Below are 13,598 nucleotides of genomic sequence, written 5' to 3'. Positions count from 1 at the left end.
GCACAGCACCTCAGGGATGCCCAGTCTGGAGTTGCTAGATCTGTTTGAAGACTATCTCATTTCACGCAGTAGTAGTGCCACACAACACGATGGAGGGTATCCTCAATGTGAAGGTATTGGACGAGGATAGGATCGCGCTCCTATGTTCAAGTGGATGATTGATATACAATGTCTGCGTTCAAACATGAAAGTTGTCTTCTTGGATGGGGTACTGAAGGTGGATGGTGTATTGGCAGAGTACACAATCAAAACCCCAGCTGTTCAGTAGAGAGCAAAAGAACTTAAAAACATTTTTTAAAAGACTGTCAGACACCAGATGCTGTAAAGAGTTTTATTTATTCAAAAATAATAGTAAAAATCTAGCTTTAGCAAGCACTGAAATCACAGTAACATTGCCATGTCAGGCTTAGGTAAATTGGTGACATAATTTAATTGAGTAAAGTATAGTTAATGGTATTCCAGAGTAATATGCTCAACATAAATCTTTATTAAAAAACTGCAGTTTATTTTTATTACTGAACTGAACATTACCATCATTAACTCTATTTCAGACCCTCTTTACTGTCCAGAGTTGCACCTTTGATGGTTTGCAGATAATGAATGTGAATCTCTAACCACCTGTTTTACATTGATCTCCTTGAAGTGCACATTGCTCTTACTCCTGATTTCTGAGGCGGTGGATTCTGAAACAGGAGGGAATAAAATAAATAATCTTTTTTACAATCTTAATTATTGTCACAAGTAGGCTTACACCGCAGTGAAGTTACTGTGAAAATCCCCTAATTGCCACACTCCGGCGCCTGTTTGGGTACACTGAGGGAGAATTCAGAATGTCCAATTCACCTAACAGCACGTCTTTCGGGACATGTGGGAGGAAACCGGAGCACCCGGAGGAAACCAACGCAGAGAACGTGCAGACTCCACACAGACAGTGACCCAAGCGGGAATCGAACCTGGGACCCTGGCACTGTGAAGCTACGGTGCTAACCACTGTGCTACCATGCCACCACAGAAAGAGAATAGAAAAAATAATGGGGCACCCCCAAATAATAACACACCCGTTACTAAATAGCTGTAGTTGGATTTAAAGGTTAAGAATATAGATCACGGGCAGCACGGTGGCGCAGTGGGTTAGCCCTGCTGCCTCACAGCGCCGAGGTCCCAGGTTCGATCCCGGCTCTGGGTCACTGTCCGTGTGGAGTTTGTGCATTCTCCCCGTGTTTCCGTGGGTTTCACCCCCACAACCCAAAGATGTGCAGGCTACGTGGATTGAAGATGCTAAATTGCCCCTTAATTGGAAAAAATTAATTGGGTACACTAAATTTTTTTAAAAAAAATTATTACAAAAAAATATAGATCACTAACTCTTAATGCTAAGAGGGCAAGCACACACGTTTAACACTTTGGCAGGAAATACATTTTAAACTACAGGGGATAGATTTCCTTCATTGAGGCAGAGTTATAAGAAATGTGTCCAATTGAAAATCACATACAAACATTCTGTTTTATGCCAAGTTGCAGAATCTTCTCTAAACCTCAAGGGTATAACTTTGCCTGATTCAGAATTCCCTTCAATAAAACAGTACTAGCCTGAAGAAAGTCTGGAAGGAGGTGATGAGTGAAACAAAGGAAAGATGAATCAGAGGTGTTCAGAGAGTAACAGGGCACAAATACCATAGCGATGATACATATATCACTGATTCCAGCCAAGAAACCATACCTTAATAGGTGCCAGAATAAACCTACGGAATATTCTGCAAATTGGTACCTGACGTAACAGGTAAATCAATGGGAAGGCAGAAACTGTTAGGATTGCTTTGAATGGCCCTCTAAAGTCAAACAGGCTGCCAACGCCAACACTCTCAGTTCACTCGGGAATAATAGAAATACCAGGGAGCGGAGCCTGGTGGCTCACTGCCTGTGTGGAGTCTGCACGTTCTCCCCGTGTCTGCGTGGGTTTCCTCTGGGTGCTCCGGTTTCCTCCCACAGTCCAAAGATGTGCAGGTTAGGTGGATTGGACATGATAAATTGCCCTTAGCCCAGCTAAAGACCATGGCTTCAGAACAAACAGGGAAAAAAATTGAGGGAATCAAGGGGTCTATTTAAAATAACGCAAAATACCAAAAGAATGAGGGAAAAGGTTTTAGTGTCGTAAGAAAGCATTGAAAGATTTTGTGAGATTGAAACAGAAGGAGAGTTTGACCTTACTTGATTCAGTTGACTCTGTTCTTTTACTGTCAGGGTACAAGCACTCGTACTGGTATTGAGGGAGTGGAAGTCTTGTTGCTCGCTCTCCCAGGGTGGGTTTCAAATTATAACGCTCTTTTTAAAAAATAGGTGATACTTCCAATCAATAAAGCTTTATACTAAACATTTGTAAACCGCGTTATCAAACATTGAGAAATACTACTTAAAATCTTTGCCATTTTTGGGAGAAAAACCTCAAACAAAAGGAATTTAAGGTAACGTTCTCCAAAAGAAATCTTGGCTGAATTAACCATCTGTTCTTCCAAATCAAAAATCAAGCGACGCTTTTTAAATTCGGTAGGGTTTGTTTAGTGTAAAGTAGCATGTGTTTAGAAAAAGAGAAAAATAATCTCAACATTCCTCCGGAGCCTGGATTCTATGACATTGACACATAGGAATGTGCAGGACGAGAACTAATAAAAACTGCAGGTCATCTGTCAGGTTGCAGGATGGAGAAAATGATTACTGTTGTGACATCTCAAGTGTGTAGCTGATGATACTGTTTGAAAATGAGATCCAGTGAAACATCTACAATGCAGTAAAGTAACTGTGCTGTATATATTAGGGTATGTATGGCAAGGCCCTATACTACAGGTACGGGGGTAATCCCTGCCTGCTGGCTCCGCCCAGTAGGCGGAGTATAAATATGTGGGCTCCTCGTACAGCAGCCATTTCGCCAGCTGCTGTAGGAGGCCACACATCTTAGTGTAATAAAGCCTCAGTTGTATTCAACTCTCGTCTTTGTGCAATTGATCGTGCATCAATAACCAGTGTACTGACCCACTGGGTCACAATGACCAACTTATCAGTATGTCAGCACACAGGAAACCTCGATGTTCTCACATTGGCCCTGATTTTAACAAGAGATGGGATCAGACCATGTGAGGAGCCTGTGCAAGGAACTCAGTGATGTGTCAAGGCTTGGAAAGGTTTAAAGTCCTGGGTTTAACCTCCGAATCTTGACCAAACCAGGACAGACTTTATGAAAAAATATTTGCCGATTTATTTTATCATTAAAAACCATCCATAAGTGGCATTAAACTAAATCACTTGCGTTTGACATCATTGTTCAAGCATAAAAAGACAGCCTACAATTTTTACTTAACGCAGTATGCTTCAAACAGGGTCAGAACCCATACTGAGCATTTGCATTCTTCAAAGATTAGAACTCTACCGTCTGCTAGTGATTAATTAATTGGCGTTGATCCAGTAATTCTAAATGAGTAAATTCTCTGCTAAAGTAGCATTCAAAGCAATTGCATGTGATTGTTATAAACATTCTTCTGCTAATGTAAGGTTTCTAAAGCTTGCATTTTTGGCACTTACATATTTAATTGCAAACCATATCTTCCTATCTTGGTTTTAATGATGGACATGTTGGTAGTAAGAGATAAACAATATACAAGTTAGCAACTTGACCTGTGACTTCATTTTGACTGAACGTAATTAAATCAGTTTGACATACAGAAGATTGCAAAATAACTTCAGTCGAGATCAATTACTGAATTAAGATAGAAAGAGTTGGAAATGTTGGTAATATGAGCAGGTTTCTAAATTTCCAAGGGATCATACTCTGAAAATTTCTCCCTAAACCTAACCATCACTCTCTCCTCCTTTAAGCTGCTCCTCAGAACCAAACTGTGATATCTCCTTTTTTGGCTCTACATCTATTTTTGTTTGGTAATGCTCCTGCAATTGCATTTTTGGACATTTCATGACTTTAAAGGCGCTATATAAATGCAAGTTTTCATTGTTACGTATCAGGAAAGAGGCTCGGTTCTGTCTACGGGTGTCTGCCAAAAATGTTAACGTTTCTTTTCCCCTTTGAGGTGATGAGCTGACTGGCCTCCTGCACCATACACCTTTCCACATTTTAACACTGGTGCACCGATTTATTTTGAATACTTTCTGCGCTAACTAATAACTTCTCACTGGCAACTTAGGGCAAACTGAACGATGCATCGTAGGCAATCTAAACCAAATCAAGATTAACTCATGTTGTATTGCAATATTTTAAACAAGTTAGAATAGATACTGATAGGATAGAAAGCTATTAAGATGTAAACTCTATGGAAATTACATTCTGTTATTTATTAATTATTACATATTGGACTACTTTCCACTTAAAATATTTTGAATTAATTTAATCGGATATATTTGGGTGTTTACTCACTTGGATGTTCCAGTCTTGCGAGTTGCCTTTGTCGCACATGCATGTTGATGATAGCCAGAGCTTTCTGGTTGATTGTATAGATATCAGGATCTTCCAACAGCTCAGTTAATCTCAGGTTGGTTCGAATAGCATTGGTGGCAGTTGCCCTGGCAATCAAAGGCAACTTTAACTGGTAACCATCGTCCATAAAGTTCATTTCATCATCAAGGATGAGTTTTGCTCTAAACGTAAATGGAATTATGTCGTTAGGACATGGTGAGATAACAGGAAAGTGAAGAAGTGTTTTTTTGGGCCTTTTCATAGCCTTACCCTTATCAATCAATGTTGGAAGTAGGAAAATTACATTTTCCTCATAAGCACGATTTTAAATTCAAACTCACCTTCTGTTCCTCTTTCACCATTTGGGATAGGTGTGAAAAGTATTCTGAGGATTGGCCATGCTAAATTGTACTTGGTGTCCTAAAAGGTTAGGTGGGGTCACTGGGTTACGAAGCTAGGGTAGAGGTGTGGGTTTAAGTAGGGTGTTCTTCACAAGGGCCGGTGCAGACTCGATGGACCGAATGGCCTCCTTCTGCACTGTAAATTCTATGATTCTATGATCGCTGCAACTGCGTCAAACATGTACAACATCAAGTCAGTCACTGGAAAGGGGCAAGAGTAAAAACCCTGCATAACTCTCTCTCTCTACTAGCCCAATTTTCTCAGCAGAGAATAGAGATTGAGCCTGAGCCCTCCTGTTCCCATTTTCACAACAAGCTAGCTATACTTACCCAATATACCCCAAATATTACCCAACCTGCACTTTAATGAATAACAATGCACTCCAGCCTGCAGACATTTTGCATTCAGCCAGTGCTATCACGGGCTGAGTAATTAGCAACAACATTTCTCACACTCGAGCATCCCCAGTGAAATGCCAGCATGCCTTTAGTACGTTATAATATCATATAGAATGAAAATACTTACTGCCTATTTGTCAGCAAGGTGTATATGTGTTGTATCAGATACTCTGCCCCCCCAGGCTTGGAATGCATTGTAGCATAAATTAATTCCTTGGGAATATTCACCTTTCTCCTGAAAAAAAACTTGGAAGAAAAAGTACAGTGAAACTAATTAATTGTCAAGAACATGTGCTGCCAAAAGCCACACAACGGTTGAGGTTTGATCCGGACAAATGTGAGGTAATGCATTTTTAAAGGTTCGTCTCTTCAATCTAAGGTTGTGCCTTCTGGTTCTAGTTTTTCCTACAAGTGGAATCATCCTCCCCACGTCCACGCTATCCAGGCCTCGCAGTATCCTGTAAGTTTCAATAAGATCCCCCTTCATCCTTCTAAACTCCAATGAGTACAGAGACAGAGTCCTCAACTGCTCCTGATATGACAAGCTCTTCATTCTAGGGATCATTCTTGTGAACCTCCTCTGGACCCTTTCCAAGACCAGCACATCCTTCCTTAGATACGGGGCCCAAAACTGCTCACAATACTACAAATGGGGTCTGACCAGAGCCTTATACAGCCTCAGAAGTACATCCCTGCCCTCTCGACATGAATGTTAACATTTTATATGCCTTTATAACTGCTGACTGAACCTGGACATTAAGGTTAAGAGAATCTTGAACTAGGTCTCCCAAGTCCCTTTGTGCTTCTGATTTCCTGAGCCTTTTCCCATTTAGAAAATAGTCTATGCCTCCATTCTTCCTACCAAAGTGCATAACCTCACACTATTCCACATTGTATTCCATCTATCACTTATTTGCCCATTCTCCAAATGGTATTTCTGCAGCCCCCCTGCTACCTGTCCCTCTACATATTTTTGTATCATCTGCAAACTTAGCAACAGTGCCTTCAGTTCCTTCTTCCAAATCATTAATGTATATTGTGAAAAGTTGTGGCCCCAGCACGGACGCCTGAGGCACACCACTAGTCACCGGCTGCCATTCTGAAAAAGACCCCTTTATCCCCCCTCTTACCTTCTACTAGTCAGCCAATCCTCTATCCTTGCCACGATCTCACCCTTAATACCATGGGCTCTTAACTTATGTCACAGCCTCTTAAAGCGGCACCTTGTCAAAGACCTTTTGAAATCGAAATAAATCAAGTCCATTGTTCTCCTCTGTCTAACTTCCTTGTTACCTCCTCAAAGAAATCTTAACAGATTTGTCAGACATGTCCTCCCCTTGACAAAGCCATGCTGACTCAGTCATATTTTATCATGCACTTCCAAGTACTCAGCAATCTCATCTTTAATAATGGACTGTAAAATCTTAATGGACTAATGACTGAAGTCAGGCTAACAGGCTTATAATTCCCCGCCTTCTGCCTCCCTTCATTCTTAAACATTAGCCATTTTCCAGTCCTCTGGGATCCTCCCTGCCTTCAGTGATATAGAGATGTGCAAGGCAAAACCCACAGAGGATAGTGGGTGCCTGGAACTTGCTGCCGGAGGTAGTGGAAGCAGGTACGATAGTGATGTCTAAGGAGCGTCTTGACAAATACATGAATAGGCTGGGAATAAAGGGATACGGATCTCAGAGGCGTAGAAGGTTTTAAGTTAGACAGGCAGCATGGTCGGCGCAGGCTTGGAGGGCCAAAGGGCCTGTTCCTGTGCTGTACTTTTCTTTGTTCTTTGTTCCAGGTGTCTAAGAGGCTGAGGTCTAAGGAGTCAATTACATTGTGATCTGTAATACTTAATTAATGCTGTTCCCCTATGAAAAGAGTTTTTCTTTGGAATTGAGGAACAGCTGTAGGGATGCATCATTATTTTGTCACCTATGATATGCTTGTGATTCCTTCAAGTGCTCATCCAATTTCCTTTTGAAATCATTGATTGTTTCCTCTTCCACTACGTTTGTGGGTAGCAGGTTCCAGGTCATTATCACTCGCTAAGTAAAACAATTCTTCTTCACATTCCCCCTCATCTTCCCCCAATATCTTCACTCCATGCCCCCTAGTCCTTGTACGATGTGCAAATGAAAATAGTTTTTCCTTGGCTACCTTATTCAAACTTGTCATAATCTTGGCTACTTCTATCAAATCTACCCTCATTTTCTGATCCTCCAAGGAGAATGAGCCCAATGTCTCCAGCCTAACCTTGTAACTAAAATCTACCATTCCTGGAACCATTCTGGTAAATCTCTTTTGTACTGACTTAAGGACTCCCAAGTTCTTCCGAAGGTGTGGTGACCAGAATTGGATGTAATACTCTAGTTGGGGCCTAAAAAGAGGTTTATATAGGTTCAGCATAACTTTTGTACTCAGTGCTTCGAGGTCCAAGATCACATATGCTTTACGAACTACTTTCTCAATATGTCTGGCCATAACATTGACTGCACACACACCGTCTGGTCCCTCTGCTCCTGCACATTGTTTAAAACGACATCATTGTGTTTATATTGCTCTCCCCATCATTTCTGTCAAAATTCATGACCTCACACTTGTCTGTATTAAATTCCGCCTACCCATTCTGCTCGCCCACCCATGTCCTTTTGCTCAAAATATGTATAATTCTCGCTATTTGTCAGTCCTCCAGATTTGGTATAATTAGCAAATTTTGAAATTTGACTCCTTACTTCAAGATCCAAATTGTTTCCGAATAACAAAAAAAGCAGTTGTCCTCACACTGATCCTTGGGGAACACCGCTCTCCAGCCTGAGAAATAACCATCTGCTACCATGCTCTCTGTCCTTTAGCCATTTTTCAATCCAAATGTACACTCGCCGCTTATTCCACGAGCCACAATTTTATTAACTATCTTTTTAAGTGGAACCTAATCAAGTGCTTTCTTAAAAGTCCACATGGACAACATCCAACACGTTCCCTTTATCAACCTTCTGTTTACTTCATTAAAAAATTCAGTTATGTTAGTCGAGAAATGAATTTTAACAATAATCTTTATTATTGTCACAAGTAGGCTTACATTAACACTGCAATGAAGTTACTGTGAAAATCTCCTCGTTGCCACACTTCAACACCTGTTGAGGGAGAATTCAGAATGTCCAAATTATCTAACAAGCTCGTCTTTCGGGACTTTGTGGGAGGAAACAGAGCACCCGGCCGAAACCCATGTAGACACGGGGAGAACGTGCAGACTCTGACCCGTTTGCCGGCTGCCGTTGGAATGCTCCTGCTGTCTTGCCTCAGTAGTATGGCCTCATTCTATCAGAGTAGCGTGCTTTCTCCAAACACTTTATACATATATTACTCTTAACGTTTGGATGTAAAAGGATCTATTTTTGCAGACATGTCTAAATTATGTTATTTCAAAGTAAAAACTGCCTGTCACTGCATTTCTGTAGTAAATACAGGATAAAACAGCCTCGCTGCTTGGAGGTTACATTCATAAAAGATTAACAAAGGCTGTTTACGGACAAAGAACAAGCCTGTTAAAAAAAAGGTCCTGCTTAAAGGGTCTGGACTTTAAAACTGTAAAGATTTCACTTGCAGGTGTCTCTAAATAATGAACACTGATTGTAGCCTGCACCTGAAAAAATCTTTTGTATTAAGTGGTTCTTTTTATTTATTTATTATTTTATGGGATATAGGCGTCGACTGCTAGGCCAGCATTTATTGCCCATCCCTAACTGTCCTTGAAACGATTGGTTTGCGAGGCCATTTCAGAGGTCATTTAAGAGTCAACTACATTTCTGTGGGTCCGGAGTAACATGCAGGCCAGAGCAAATAAGAATGGCAGATTTCCTACCCAAAAGGGACATTAATGAACCGGGTGGGTGTTTATGACAATCAGCAATGGTTTCCTGGTCATCATTAGGCTTTTCATTCTAGATTTTTATTGTACAGTCATAGAGTTTTACAGAAAATTTCACCACCTTCCATGAGAAATGACCCCGGGTCTCCAGGTGACTAGTCCAGTGACAATTCAGAGTTCCTGACGGCGTGGGACACGTGTGGTCTCATCCGTCAGAAACTCGGCCTGTCGGCTGCAGACTGAATCCAGCGCCGCCAGTCAGGGGAAGGCCGATCCGCAGGCTGGGGAGTGGACTATTTCGCCGCCCCGATCCACGAGCGGTCTCCGCCATGTAGCACGGTGCGCGACCGCTGTCTTGTGCATGTGCGGCCACTGACCCAGCAGTTCTCTTGGAGCGTATCGGCAGCTAGCAGGTCCTCTATGCTGCCGTCCTGCTAGCCCCAAGCAAAACCGGGAATCGGTGGCCATTTTGTGCCAGCTTTTCTGGTGTAAAACACCACCATTCCCACACCGGTGTGGGGACATAGCCCCAGAATCAGAAGATTACAGGCCCAGTTCTCTGTATCTCAACTCAGACGCAACTGTTGTTGCTGTGACCAGGTTTATGGGGTTGATCCAAGTGCTAACCAGAGTAGATAGTGCAAATATATTACACACCCCCTGCATTAACTCTACAAAAGGAATTCAATGTACACACAGGCGGCATTGCTTAACTTGATGCAAAGTCACTCAAAACAATCTCTCTAGAGCGTGTACTCACGTGCTCGAGTTGTGACCAGTTCTTCAGCTTGGAAGGGAATGAGCCTCCATTATTGAAAACTTTAATGTCAACATCTTGAGGATAGTACCAGGAGAAGATTTCAGCCACAAGATAACCATTACAAAAGGCTCTGTGAAATACAACAGACAAGACAATTTCTGGCAGAGCAATGAAGAACATTATTTTCTTACATGTTCCCTATTCCATATTTATAACAGGCTCTCAGTTGCTGTGCTTATCAGCATGTGCCTTTCTGCGCATTCGCCTGTTGGACAGACAACTCCAGAGTGCAGGTGCGGAATATTCCAGCCTCTATGCATTGGAGCCATGACAAACAACAAAAATATATTCACTGAATGAAATGTTTTATAAAGTTGTCAGTGTTGATTCCATACATGAAGAAGATGACAAGATCTATACCCTCCAGTAATTCAGTCTAACTCCTGTGTGCATGGCCACTATACAAATGTGGATCCAAGGAAGGGTCAGTTATAATGTCGCGACAAAAGTTGAATCCAAAACAAGGACTTTGTCATGGAAAAAGCTTGGTAGTTAGAAAGCAGTTAGGGAAATGATAGATGCTAAAATTAGAACCGACAGATTTCAAGGAAATGGTGTGTTAATTCATTGAATAATATTGAGTCCATCAGGTGTAAACTTGCCTTTCAACTCCAGAAGCAATAGTATGACTATAAAAAAGTCACAAAGCCAGACTCTTGTAAATTTGTATATACACTCCCAGGTCTGCTTTTACGCAATTTTTCTCTAGAGTGAAAAGTTGTCAGGCAGTAACCAGTGGGGTACCACAGGGGTCGGTGCTGGGACCCCAGCTATTCACAACATATATTAATGATTTGGATGAGGGAACAAAATGTAACATCTCAAAGTTTGCAGATGATACAAAATTAGGTGGGAAGATGAATTATGACGAGGATGCAGGGATCCTACAGCAAGACCTGGACAGGTTGGGCGAGTGGGCAAACCAATGGCAGATGCAGTATAATTTGGATAAGTGTGAGGTTTTTCATTTTGGAAGCAAAAACAGGAAGGCAGATTACTACCTGAATGGTTGTAAATTGGGAGAGGGGAGTATGCAGCGGGATCTTGGTGCCCTTGTGCACCATTCGCTGAAGGTAAGCATGCAGGTGCAACCGGTGGTAAAGAAGGCTAATGGTATGTTGGCCTTCATTGCAAGAGGTTGCAAGTATAGAAGCAGGGATGTGTTGCTGCAATTGTACAGGGCCTTGGTGAGGCCACACTTGGAGTATTGTGTGCAGTTTTGGTCTCCTTATCTGAGGAAGGATGTTCTTGCTCTCGAGGGAGTGCACGAAAGTTTACCAGACTGATTACAGGGATGGCGGGACTGTCATATGAGGAGAGATTGACTAGGTTGGGATTGTTCTCTCGGGAGTTCAGAAGAATGAGGGGGGATCTCATAGAGAGTTATCAAATTCTAACAGGACTAGACAGGGTAGATGCAGGGAAGATGTTACCAATGATAGGTGTGTCCAGAACCAGGGGTCACAATCTGAGGATTCAGGTTAAACCATTACCACAGGAGGTAGTTGATGCTAAAACTTTGAATATATTCAAAAGGCGGCTGGATATAGCACTTGGGGAGAATGGGATCAAAGGCTATGGGGAGAAAATAGGATTAGGCTATTGAGTTGGATGATCAGCCATGATTGTCATAAATGGTGGAGCAGGCTCGAAGAGCCAAAAGGCCTCCTCCTGCTCCTATCTTCTATGTATTTATATATCTATGAAAAGTTTAATTATGTTCAAGTTTTTGGTGACAGAACAACTGGAATTTTGGTACTTAAAGAAATCATGTCGCCATAAAGATATTCATTTGACTGTAAATATTTATCAAGTTATATTAAAGTACTGAGTAGGAAAAAAAATAGTTCCCAATAGTTCACACTCTAGCCCGACACAATCTCTGATAAAAATCACTTTGAAAAGTGTCAACATTTACCTGGAGTACCTGGTATATCTAAGGGTAGTGTTGTGACTGATAGTTAAACAATAAATATGTCACGGTAACATCTATCCCCTGTACATTTACAACATTCTCCTAAATCTCGTAATGACATGCTCCCCCTCGATAGTTACCCCATTCTTTCCCCTCCATAGTTACCTCTCTTGTTACCTCCTATAGTTGTCCAACTTTCTTTCCTCTATAGTTACGCCCTTTTCCCCCTCCATAGCTACCCCTCACACACACCAGCCGGTGCAGACTTGAGGGCCAAATGGCTTCCTTCTGCACTGTAAATTCTGTGATCTATGACCCCTCCATAGCTACCCCTCACACCCCTCCACAGATTCCCTGGCACTCTCTTCCAACTTCTTCCATCGGGCAGGAGATACAAAAGTCTGAGAACACGCACGAACAGACTCAAAAACAGCTTCTTCCCCGCTGTTACCAGACTCCTAAACAACCCTCTTATGGACTGACCTCCTCAGCACCACACCCCTGTCTGCTTCACCTGATGCCAGCGTTTACATAGTTACATTGTGTACCTTGTGTTACCTTTTATGTATGTTACTTTTATTTTAACGTACTTAATGATCTGTTGAGCTGCTCGCAGAAAAATACTTTTGACTATCTCGGTAAACATGACAATAAACAAAATCCAATTATCCCTCTCTGTAGTTACCCTCCTCTAAAGTTATGCCCCTCTCAACCCCATTAGCTACCCTTCTCCGCTCTATTGTTATCTCCTTTCTCCCCTTCTATAGTTACCCCCTCTCGCCCTCTGTAGTTACCCCTCTCCCACTTTCCTTTGCCTCCCTCTATAGTTACCCCCTCTTTCCCCATCTCTGTTCCCTATTCACTACCAACCCCCTCCTCCCCCAGCCTCTCTGACCCGCACTCACGTCTTGACATTTTTGAAGGGGAACCTCAGGTCCAGGCTCTGCAGCCACTTGATGACCTCCCGGGCGAGTCCGGCTCTGGCCGGGACGGGGGAGAAGGCGGTGTGTCTTTCGGCGGCGGGCCGGGGTGCGGGGGCCCGGGTGGGGGGCCTGGATCCGCCCGGCGGCGGAAGAATCCAGCACCGAGATTCACCGGGGGAGAGTGGGGGAACACGCAGCATCTCCAGACGGGAGAGCAGGGCGCCCGAGTTGGCAATCTCCATGGTGACAGGGGTGGGAGGAGGGGCCTGGCCAGCCCGGGGGTGGGAGGCTGGCGTCTTCGGGACCACCGGAGGAAGGGGCCTCGTCTCCCCTTGGAGACAGGGGGCGGGGTCTAATGTCCCCATGGCGACAGGGGGCGGTTCCCGAGGTCTCCGGGGCGGGTGGCGGCTCCTTGGGACAAAGGGTGGCCTTGTGTCTCCATGGCAACAGGGGGCGGGACCTGATGTCTCCTGGGGCAGTGGGCGGAGCCTTATGTCACCTTGGCGACAGGGGGCGGGCCATGGTGTCTCCTCAGATCAGAGGGCGGAGCCATCTGTCACCATAGCGACAGGGGGCTAACCATGGGGGTCTCCCCAGGACAGAGGGTGGAGCCTTGCATCACCATGGCGACGGGGGGCGGGTCCTGGTGTCATCTCGGGACAGAGGGCGGAGCCTTGCGTCTCCGTGACGACAGGGGACGGGTCGTGGTGTCTCCTTGGGACAGAGGGCGGAGCCTTGCGGCGATGACGTCAGTGTCTTTTGATTGACAGTTGTGGGTATCAAAGGGGGAAGTCACTGAGGGGTGGGAAGCCCATT

General features: G+C 43.5%; 1 protein-coding gene across 2 annotated transcripts; it reads right to left on the bottom strand.

The window, feature by feature from the left end:
- Positions 1-317: 317 nt before the first annotated feature.
- Positions 318-13,311, bottom strand: spata4 (spermatogenesis associated 4). 2 transcript variants are annotated; one of them, XM_038805760.1, is made up of 6 exons: positions 12,765-13,276; positions 9,885-10,014; positions 5,387-5,505; positions 4,421-4,641; positions 2,209-2,322; positions 318-683 (listed from the first exon to the last, which is right to left on the bottom strand). In XM_038805760.1, the coding sequence occupies exons 1-6, from the start codon at positions 13,145-13,147 to the stop codon at positions 559-561; spliced, it is 1,092 nt and encodes a 363-aa protein (XP_038661688.1). In that variant the 5' UTR covers positions 13,148-13,276; the 3' UTR covers positions 318-558. The 2 variants fall into 2 exon arrangements, with proteins under 2 accessions (XP_038661688.1, XP_038661690.1); XM_038805762.1 differs by lacking the exon at positions 2,209-2,322 and having other exon boundaries at positions 12,765-13,311.
- Between the last annotated feature and the right edge of the window lie 287 nt (positions 13,312-13,598).

This window comes from Scyliorhinus canicula, chromosome 8 (assembly GCF_902713615.1).
Source record: "Scyliorhinus canicula chromosome 8, sScyCan1.1, whole genome shotgun sequence".
Classification (NCBI taxonomy): Eukaryota; Metazoa; Chordata; class Chondrichthyes; order Carcharhiniformes; family Scyliorhinidae; genus Scyliorhinus; species Scyliorhinus canicula.
The sequence above is the reverse complement of the archived record's forward strand: the minus strand, read 5'-3'. Positions and strand labels throughout refer to the sequence as shown.